The 10,824-nt window shown below is 41.7% G+C and overlaps 1 protein-coding gene across 1 annotated transcript; it reads right to left on the bottom strand.

Annotated features, from left to right (window-relative positions):
* Positions 1-3,152: 3,152 nt before the first annotated feature.
* si:ch211-216l23.2 (uncharacterized protein LOC565061 homolog) lies at positions 3,153-10,766 on the bottom strand. The gene is made up of 9 exons (XM_053426190.1): positions 10,568-10,766; positions 10,304-10,390; positions 8,968-9,041; positions 8,647-8,770; positions 6,404-6,603; positions 4,982-5,260; positions 4,666-4,827; positions 4,137-4,382; positions 3,153-3,996 (listed from the first exon to the last, which is right to left on the bottom strand). The coding sequence occupies exons 1-9, from the start codon at positions 10,627-10,629 to the stop codon at positions 3,959-3,961; spliced, it is 1,272 nt and encodes a 423-aa protein (XP_053282165.1). The 5' UTR covers positions 10,630-10,766; the 3' UTR covers positions 3,153-3,958.
* Positions 10,767-10,824: the final 58 nt, after the last annotated feature.

A 10,824-nucleotide genomic window follows, 5' to 3' on the forward strand; every position in this document is an offset into this window, starting at 1 on the left:
TGTGTGTGTGTGTGATGGCAGTGATGGGAGGAAAGGTGCCGGTCGTGTGTGCACGCCTTCACGTGACGCTGGGTGGCGAGGAGGTGTGTGTGCATTCCATTAATTCTACCACACAGGCCTGGCATGCTGACACACACAGTCACACACACAGACACACAAACACACACACACACACACACACACACACACACACACACACAGTCAGGGTTCGATGTAACAATGAAACAGTTTCCCATCTGATGAAGTTCCTGTGAATTCTGACACAACAGCAGCAGGAATAGGTGGAGTGATAGATTCTGATTGATATCCAGGGGAGAAAGGAGGAGGAGGATGAGGAGGAGGAGGAGGAGGAGGAGGAGGTTACAGAGAAAAGGAGATGGGGGGAGCAACAAGGGAATAGGAGACGAGTCAGGGCGGTTTGTTAAACTCTTTATTTTTAATCAGGTGGTCTGTGTTTATACAAAAAGAAAGTCAGAGTCAACTCTCTGATCCCCGTTGTTAACATATAAGTACTCAGAACGTATAAGTACACAACATATTAAGTACTCAAAACGTAGGACACAGTATATCATAGTACGCAGTCACAGGGGAGCTGGATGGAGATGACTCCTTTGGCACAGGTAGGATGGTGGAGGTTTTGAAACATCTGGGGAGGCATGGTAGTTCAGTATCTTGCCCAAGGGAGCTTCAGCACCCAGATGGGGAAGACTGGGATCGAACCGCCGACCTTCTGGTTAGAGGACGACCGCTCTGCTGGAATGATGGAGGGATGGTTTCGGTCAGAACAGGGGGAAACAGTGCTGACAGGTCGATAAGAGGACGGAGGAGGGGAACTAAATGTACATGTGGGGGAGTCAGGTTTTAAAATCTGTCCATTTCTATAATTTGCAGCACAGTTTTTAAGAAAATGGGGGGGGGGGGGGGGGGGGTAAACCGAGGTGGTGAGAACAGATGTCAAATCAATGTGAAGCAAGTTTAATGTCTACACCAGTTATTTTGAACATATACGAGTGGAAACTCTCACATACTGTCCTGTTTAAATATTATATTCACATTTATCTGAAGAAGTTTTAATTGCATACAAACAAGAAAGAAACTAGGAAAAGTGATTTAATAACTTAAATAATACTGTATATTTAACTGCTTCGTTATATTTCAATAGAACCTTTGTTACCTGAGGATTATTGGTGGAAAACCACAACTCAACTGCATTTGAGTTAAATTTTAAGGTACTTTCCTTCAGTACTTTCCTTCTCTATCTTATGTTTCTGCTCCATAACAATACTCCTCTCTGCTGATTCACCACCTGCTACACTGAGGTGAAATAAACATAAATGCATCAACAATAAAAAACAATAATCCAGTGACACATTCTGATAAATGCATTTTTATTTATTTTGTAAATAAACGAGAAACATATTGTGCTTATAGGTTTTTGTAATTTTACACTCACTCATGTAATTTGAGAAATCCTGATTTCTTACAGATGAAGACGCTTTAAATATCAATTTAAGATACTCGCTGTTATTTCTGCACACAAACAACTTTTACACGCACCACATAGTGTCCAGTGTGTGTCTGTGTGTGTGTGTGTGTGTAGGCTGGAGTAATGAGGTGGAGACAGTTGTCCATTACTTCCTGAGCTGATGGCTCCTCGCAGCAGTGCACCCACAGCTGGAAGGGAAGAGGAGGAGGAGGAAGAAGAGGAAGAGACACACTCAGATGAGCCCTCTGTGTGTTTGTCTCAAATTATTACAGAAAATCACAGGGAACTCAAATCTATGGCACAAATAAAAACCTTACATGGATGGAAATAAGCAAGAACACTGATTGTAATAGAAAGAAAGGAATGGACACGTTTCTTCAGGAAGCGTATTAAAGGAAGCTCACATTTAAAAACCTTGTTCTGCCAGTAAAATGCAAAATTCAAAACACATTTCTATTTAACGTAGTGCAGCAGTGTAACTCTGTGTGTGAGTCAGTTTACAGGCTGAGGATTTGCAGATAAATCTCTCTCCCTGTGTCGTATGGAACGAAGAGCAGGAGTGTGGCGCCATCTAGAGTTTGAAAGCTGCAGTGTCATCCTTTCTCATCCGGCTAGTGGGCCATTCCTGCACTTTATCTTGCAAACTCTCAATCTGCTTCTCTGGTGTGTTTTGTTTCATCTGTCACGTTTGACAGAATAAGCTTCAGGCTTTCAGTACCTGCTATGTGGAGCTTTTTTTACAGCTCGGGGGGGGGGGGGGGGGGGGATTCCATAACTATCCACAGTGATTCAGTCCTGACATAACAGTCTATATTAATAATTGGTGTGTATACAATTATCTTGATGTGAAGTCTAATAGTCAATTCTCTCATGAATAAAAGACACAATTATTAAAACGTGTTTCTCTTCCTCCTGAAAACCCGTTAAACCCCCTACACACAAAGAAAACATCACAAATACTCCACAGCAAACCGTTGTTGAACATTTACACTTTATATTGTTTTTATAAAAAAAAAAGAAACCAAGAAAGAAAGAGAATACAGGATTTAAAAATTATCTACAAAACTGGACAAAATGTTGAGCAGTTTAAAAGAAAAGCTGTTTTCTCCCCCTCACAGATCTCTGCTCTCTGTTGTGTCAGCGATGATCTTTCACACTCTGATGGTTCAAACTAAACGTGGGCGGGTTCACGGCACTGGTTCCCAACACGGGTTCACGGCACTGGAGAGAAATGTTCAACACGCACAGAGGACTTGTCACCAGCAGAGTCACAAACAGACGTGTGTTCAGTACGAGCTGGGATTCAGTTCACGAGCGCCTCACAAGGATTATTCACAAAACCCCCCCAAAAATCTGAAAATGCTACACACTCGAGCAATGAGACAAAAATAAATAGAACTAATTAACATTACAAAGACAGAAATAAAGATTTAAATGGATGTTAAGGAGTTAAGTCGTTAGTTTTTCCCAATTATTAGAAAAAGCAAAGATCAATGACAATTTAAACTAATTTAAACAGAAACATTTAACTCTAGAGCTGATAAACAAGGAATGAAAAACGCTTTTTAATCCTTTTACTGGCAAATCAACAGAATTCGGGTCCCATTGCAAAGTATGGATATTTGTTCACTCGGTTTTTGCATAAATTAATGACAGCAAAAATACACAAAGTTCGTCTTCCTTTATTTTATCCTGGGAAACCTGTCCAGCTGCCGCTGAAAGTACAACCGAAGGTAATAAATTAAAATATATGTTGATTTGTCGTGAAAGATGCCATAAGAAGTATATGCAGCTGGGAGCCATTCAACTTTTTTTCTATCTTGACGTCAAAAAAATAAAGTCTAACAAAAAATCCGAGGCAAGAACGCAGCTTACATACAAACTCATTATCGGATTTCTCTCCTCAGGAGAATCCTTGAAATTTCAAGCACCATCTTGAAACACTGTTGAACAGTGAACAACATATTTATATTCATAATTTACAGAACAAGTCAATGTCCTACTGCCATCATGTGACCACCAACATCTTTAGCCTGTTTGGTTTTTATAAATATGAACCAGTTTTCCAGGATTTTTTCTTTTTTTGCATTTGACAGTAAACGTTCCCCCTGCGCAGGTCGTGACTGAGACCGACACCAACACCACAAAGGATTAGGTTCCCAACTGGAACATGGTTATTTCAGGGTGGATTTAACAGTTTGGGTTAGAGAAAAACAAGAATGACAGTGACATTAGAACATTTTCATCATGATCTTCATCTTCAGAATACTCCCTGGTGTCCACTGTCAATCCGTCCACAATAACAAGACGATAAAGTCAGACATTAAATACCAACTTTTCTACTTTTTCTCAAAGTCACAAGAGGAATCCTACGCAGAGGCCAGGAGTGTTCTGTTCTAGAGTTAGGTCAAATGAAAGACTGCTGGTAGTCTGCATGTGTAACACTGCATGTGCGCCTGTGGGTCTCTGTCCTTAGTGTCGGGGGCCATTCAGCCGAGGGAGAGGGGGACCTTATCAGAGAGAGGAGGGGAAAAAGGAAAAGATATACATTAAATTAAAACTTTATTTCTTTATATCCAGTGTCCTGTTTTCAACGTATAATAACAAGACCAAAGACGAAAGGTGGAGGAGGAAATCCTAAGTGACCCACCTGGAGAAGAGAGAAGTGGAGGACGGGAACTCTTTAGGGAGGGAGGGGGGCCTCGAATATTGTGAGGGCCCCTGGGACCTTGGTGAAATAAAGGAGGATGGTGCAACAGGGGCCCTCGATTCCCGCCGGGGCCGTTGAAGAGGTTGTGCTGGAGTTGAGGTCCTCGTTGAGATTGGCCCCCTAGTGATGGACCAGGAAGCCCATGCAAGGACAGAAGTGGCGGAGGTTTGGTTTTGGGATATGAACCTTAAAAAAAAGAGAGAAAGAAGCTTGTTATTGTACATGGTGCATAATAAATAATAAGAGCTTATGGATTTAAGATTGTGGACTTTTATATCCCAGTATCGGTGTGTTACAGAATCATTACACCCCTGTGCACATGAAAGAAAATGCATTAAAGCCCAGGAAGGTCCGGTGCTTTCCAAAAGAGCAAGGACTAAAAATGGCTTCTATATCTACAAGAGGCCTCCACATGACTGGTCTTTATTGTTATTATGGAAATGTGAATGTTCCGGTTGGCTGGTCTAACCTGGCGAAGGCAGGAGAGGTGGGCGTGGAGGTGGGGAGTGGTCCATCATGGGCCCGTCTCCAGGCTGAGGCTGAGGGGGTCCCGGTGGCGTGGGGAGCAGAGGAGGTGGTTTCCCCAGTCCTGGAGGTAACATGCTCCCTTTCTCCCCCTCGTTGTTGGAGGCTGGACAGAAAAGAGGAGATCAAAATTAAAGACTCACAACAGGAGGAGAAGATGTGACCCAAAAGACTAGAACAGGAAAAGAGAAAGAGTTTAAAGGTGCCGTCGGTTAAACTGACTCGGCACCCGGCTCTTCCAGACACTTCGCTGTAATCACCTTGGATGTGCTCCTGTCGGGCCCTGACGTACTCTGAGATGGTTTCCAGCTCCTCGGGGTAGAGATGCACCCCCTCAGCCAACAGCGTGAGGAGCGTGCGTGTATCGGTGGGAACGCTGTGGCGCTCCATCTTTTCCCGATCTAGAAAATCATCCAGGAGCTGCGACGCCTGTGCTGCAATGTCGGCAGGGTCCCTCGGGGGGCGCTCTTTGACGAGTCCCCGGCTGTGCTCGGCTGAGACAAAGTCCATGGCCTGGTCTTTGGGCATGTTGCGATGGACTGAGGGGGAAATGAGGGGGTTAGTTGTGAGGTGGCAGTCGAGTGAAGGGGGGGGGGGGGGAAGAGTTGAAATAAGACAAATCTAAATCTGTAGCTGTAGCAGAACAACCCACGGAGTTCTTACAGGTCACTCAGTTCACTCTGAAATGCTTTTTGTTTGATGTGATCAGACGAATGGAGTTAATGAAGTGATGCTTTGGTGGTTACTTTGAAAACGGTACTTTTGAATGTGTGTTTTTTGATGATTGGAAGGAGAAGGTGAGGGGGGGGGGCATGCAAGTTGTGTTAAGATGAACATTTATCAGTGACTTTATTGTTTGTCATGTTTTTATCAACAACAAATTGCCTTATTTTATCTGCTTTAGCTCAAACATTCAGTGATTAGATCTTCGGTTGAGTAAACCCGACGAAAACATATAAAGTTCATATACTGTGTTTTCAGTGTAGCATCATTATATATCTTTGATGTTCTCGTTTCATATGATGCATATCTTATATTTGTATTATGTTGGTGTGAGTTGAATATATCAGTTTTTGTGAATTAGGCATGGAACTGCATGTTTTAGACTTTATTCAGTTTGGTTGGTTATGTAATGTTCTCTAATGAACTGATGTAGATTGTTGTGTATACACCATGGACTGTTTATAAAGATGGTCGACATGGCAGCTCCCACAGTAACAGCCAAATCATCCTGTTTGCCCCCTGGTGGCTGGCTACAGTAAAGGGCCTAAACCCCGCCTCCTCCATGTTAACAGTTAGGACATGGACCAAATTATGTATTTATTACTTATTTGATTAACAGCTGAGACGTACAATCAATTAGTCAAGCGCTTGTCTCACCATCGCCATCTTTGTTCAACAGTCACTGGTAGAATCCTGTGTGATTTGATTGACTTGGGCTGAAATTTAAATGAATACAAATGTTCTAGTCACAACAATTGAGTGCAGAATTGATTGTAGTTTGTGTGTTTTAATGGTTGCATTTCTTGTTTTTATTTGGGTTGACAAGAAGCCTGTAGAAGATTTAGTGTTCAGAGAGGATGCAGAACAGACGTAGACCACATTGGAGCGCCGAGGCTGAGAGAGGGATGGAGGGTTGTTACTGAGGCGGACTGGAAGGAGTACGAGGGGTACGGACTTACTTTTGAGGGAGTCTGAGAATATGATAACAGTGCAGGAGGACAGAGCTATGTTTGTCTGCTCCACCAGAATACATAACGGGGAGCCTTCTGCTCGGACGTCCTGCAGGGCCCGGGTCAGGCCCGTCTCCGCCTGAAGGTAGAGCATTTCCACTGACAGGCCACGCTCCTGCAAGCACTGGCTTAGCGATTTGGGGTAATCCCTTTGAGAGGAAGAGAAACACTTTGTTAACTTGACATTTCTATATTGACTGAACTGAAAGGTGGAGAAACCCAAATTATATCAGTGAGGGAACTTTGGGTGGAACTTGTTAAGTTAAGTGTTAACGTGTGCGTTAGGTTACATATATATTAATATAGGTAGGTATAGGTATTAAAAGGTAAAAGATCAATTCTAATTCACAGGAAGCCAAAATCATCTTAGTAGGCTACAACTGCCATGGCCACCTTTTAACTTACAGACAGCATGTGTGTGTTATTGCTATCATAAGCACGTTTGAAAGTCTTTTGGATTTATATCGTGTGAAATAATAAACCCTAACAACTGCAGGTTCAAGCATAATAAGCCTTTAGAAAACAAAACAGTCATCAAGTGTCATCTCTTGGCTGGAGGGTTGATTCAATTATAGGTGTTTGAGTATGAGATGTGTGCAGCTTCCACTGATGAACCTTAAAAAACAACAACAGTGTTTTAAAAACAGAACGAACATTTGACTTTTGTGTGTAAGTGTATGTAAATAGCATGTTTTTGAGAAAGTGTGACTCAAGTTTAATATGTAAAGTGAATAAGGACATTTCAATGACAGACCTCAGTGGACACGTTTGTGTGTTTGACAATGTGAGACAAACTCATTTGTAGTTTTAAAAGTGCATTACAATGTTAGCATTGATTACATGTTTTTAATATGCAGAACTAAACAGAACCTTGGTTATGATGTCCATTTATTTGTGTATAGTGATTTGACTTATTACTGTTAAACCAAAGAGGTTATAGAAAATCCTGAAACACACTAGAACACAGTTTTCATAGAATTTACATTTGTTATGTTTTTTTGTTTTCATTACACTTTTGGTTTTGATGTGTTTGTATATATATATATATTTTGCATGAAGGGCAAATAGAGATGTGTCCTTTCAAACCTGGAAGAGAAATTCCAATGTTTATTTAATGAAGTTGGTTAAATTTGGATTTTGTGGAACTTCTAAATCTGTCTTTTTGTTGCAACATGTTCTCCTGAGGACACCAGGCACATACAAGTAGGTAGAATCACAAACTAACTTGAGAATCGTTAATTTTGTTATATTGTTATTGTAGGGGACCTTGACAAATATAATTTAACACAACATAGAAAGCAAACTGAAGCTTTCAACACTTTAAAAAGGGGCTTTTCTCTTCATAATTGATGGTTGAAGAGCTTGCGTTACAGAGAATGACTGGTTGGCTACTGTCAAGTACACATACACACAGGATCAACTGGTTATGTTCAACAGTTTTATGACTTTTTATGATTTGTGGAGGCATCACAAGGCCTTAAAATGAAATAACAAGAATATTCTATATTTTTACCATTGAGAACTAGACCAGACAAACTCTATCTTAGTAGATTGGACCACGAACAAAACTGATACAATGAAACCAGCAGCAGAAGACATTTAAAGATTCAGACGTGGGTTTTTTATATAAACACTGCATTCATAAAACATGCAGACTACTTTTTCCACATTGTCTTGAGTTCCAGTAAACTCCCCCCTCCTCAATCTACACTCAATACGCTACAACCATGACAACGATCTAAATGAGATTAAGCTCAGGAGAAGGAGAATCATCCAATCATCAGTGCGACGCCCCACTGATCTGCAGCTTCATGGTAGAGTGGCTATTAAAACACAGGAAAGAACCTGAAGAACTGTGTGAAACCAGATCCTCTTGTCTGAATAACATAGGACTAAACTCTTTGCTCTCAGTTATGAGCAGCACGTCTGATTCTTTTTTACCGAGGCCTATCTCCTCAAATTTCATACATGTGGAAAAAAGCCTTACCGGGGGGGGGGGGTCAGTCTGAACAACAGAACCTGTTTGTGTTTCTTCTTCACAAACGTTTCACTCTTTCAAAACAGTTAGTTAAATGACTTCCATCACTTTTGTCTAATTGACTGGAAACAGGGTATAACTCTCAAACTTAACCTGGAAAAGCGGCCAGAACTTCCACTGCTTATAGTTTTACATATTTTGTCCAGGTACTCACAGACACTGGTTGGTGACAGACATCACCACACAGTCCGGAGGCTTCCTCTCCTCCTGCACTTGTCTGTAGAACTTCTGGTACAGGGTTTTACGTCGGTCCGCTGGAGTGGAGTTCTCTGGTTTGGCTGAGGTTGTGAGAGCGGTGATAGAGTTGGTTAAAAATAAAGAGGAAATTTAAAAAGAGAGAATTTATATTTTTGATTAATTTGCAACCAACAGTGCACCTCTCTATGTAGTTTGATGCATTTTCATACGGATACATTTTACAGGGATTTAATTGTACTTTTTTCCATTTAGAACAATATCAAAGAAAGCATCTCACCATTTGACTGATGCTTGAATCCCTCAAACTTTACACTTCCAGTGAAGTTTTGAATTTGCTCTCGTTCTTCATAGCTGAAAGAAAAGTGGCGATTATTAAAACGTGGCATTACTAAATACGGATTTAGTATTTGTCATAACTGTTGCACATCCCACAATAACTGTTTGAAGTTTGTATAATGACGCACACTGACATTTGAACAAAGGCTGATCTTTCCTGAAAGAGTTGTGTGAGCTTGTTCCGGACTTCACAAATATGACAACAAAATAAGTTATTTGCCTTGGGCTGGCCACACTACAGTGTTATGATGTCACACATCCTGATGAAGTATCAGAGATATTTTTTTATCCTACCGCCAAAAAGAGCCGGAGAAAGTGAGGAGTGAGAAGGAGAAAGTGGAGAAACAGAGGAGTGAGACGGAGAATGTGGAGAAACAGGAGTGAGACGGAGAAAGTGGAGAAACAGGAGTGAGACGGAGGAAGGGAGAGAAACAGAGGAGTGATAGAAACAGAGGAGTGAGACGGAGAAAGGGAGAGAAACAGACGAAAAAAGTGGGGGAGTGGGATATAAGAACTATTCAATTGTTCAGATGAGTTGAGATGTATTATCTGTACAATTGGTTGAGACTTTTGAGTCAAGATGTGAAATTGAAATTATAGCTTTTGCTCCCTTTATTTAATTTTTCTGAAGTTAAGCCCTTTATTTGAACATGCACAGTTTTCAAATTATATTTATTTTCTCTTATTTTGAAATGCAGCCTCACTTTTGTTTAGTTAATGAGAACATTACCAATATCTGCATCATACATACATGTTCAGTTCTACGTTACGTGACAATAATAGTCAAATTTGTTTTGAATTGTACTGAATTAATTTGATTTGACAGTCAGGTAGTGAGAACATGCAGATGCTGATTCAACTACTAGGCTACTTAAATATATATGACTCTAAATAGTTAGACATCATGATCTCCCGGACCTTTGCTTCAACTAACTGGACCTCTTTAAATTTGAGTTGAATCCCCCTGTTCTATAGTGTAAGATACAATCATTACTTATTATCAGGTCAGGGTTAAACTCTCTGACTGGGACCACGTCACATCATTGACTCCTGTTGTCTTTAACTAAGAAGGTGCACGATGCCATATGTGAAACCAAAGTTATGTGACACCTTCTCGTCCTTCTATCTGATTGTAGCAGTCAAACTTAGGAAACAGAAGCTCCTCTACATTACAGCTGTCTTCCCAGCCCCTGTCACTCTGAGCAGGTGGATGCTACCCAGCGGGGGTTCGGACTGAGTGGGTGCTGGATCCTGTCTGACCGGTTCTGAGCTCGTACCTGTCCAGGACATCCTTCAGCTCGTCGCCCCTCTCGTCTCCCCTGCCCGGGTAAGGGGCTCCTCTCCGGAACCGACGTTTCTGGGCACTGCATCACAACATGAAAGCATTTCAACGACGGCTTCAAACAACAACACAACGTGTTCTCCCCTTGCAGCAGTGGAAAGGACATCTATAAATCGCTTGGTAAGAACAACAACTGTCTTGTGTTGTGGCTGCTACCAACCATGCTAGCTGCTAATGCTACATTTGCAACACGGCTTACCTCCCGTTCGGGTTCGGTGGAGCCCGCCGCGAACCTGCGGATGATTTCGGCCAGGACGACATTTGAAAATAACTGTAACTTCACCTGCATTCGCCCAAAAGACACCTTTATACAGTGAGAGAGAAGGCGTGAGGTTTTCTCCAGGCGTTATTCCAACATTGCCTCCACTAGGAGGAGAAGAATGAGGAGGTGGAGGAAGAGGAGGAGTTCTTCTTCTGGCGGTCTTACGCGTGTAATACCGCCACCTGTCGGTCATG

Source organism: Pleuronectes platessa, chromosome 7 (genome assembly GCF_947347685.1).
Source record: "Pleuronectes platessa chromosome 7, fPlePla1.1, whole genome shotgun sequence".
Classification (NCBI taxonomy): Eukaryota; Metazoa; Chordata; class Actinopteri; order Pleuronectiformes; family Pleuronectidae; genus Pleuronectes; species Pleuronectes platessa.

Coding starts and splice junctions, on each gene's coding strand:
- si:ch211-216l23.2 (XM_053426190.1), bottom strand. CDS start 10,629: ATGTCGTCCTGGCCGAAATCATCCGCAGGTTCGCGGCGGGCTCCACCG. Junction 8,771..8,967: donor ATTCAAGCATCAGTCAAATG/GTGAGATGCTTT, acceptor TCACAACCTCAG/CCAAACCAGAGAACTCCACT. Junction 5,261..6,403: donor ATTCTCAGACTCCCTCAAAA/GTAAGTCCGTAC, acceptor TTTCCCCCTCAG/TCCATCGCAACATGCCCAAA.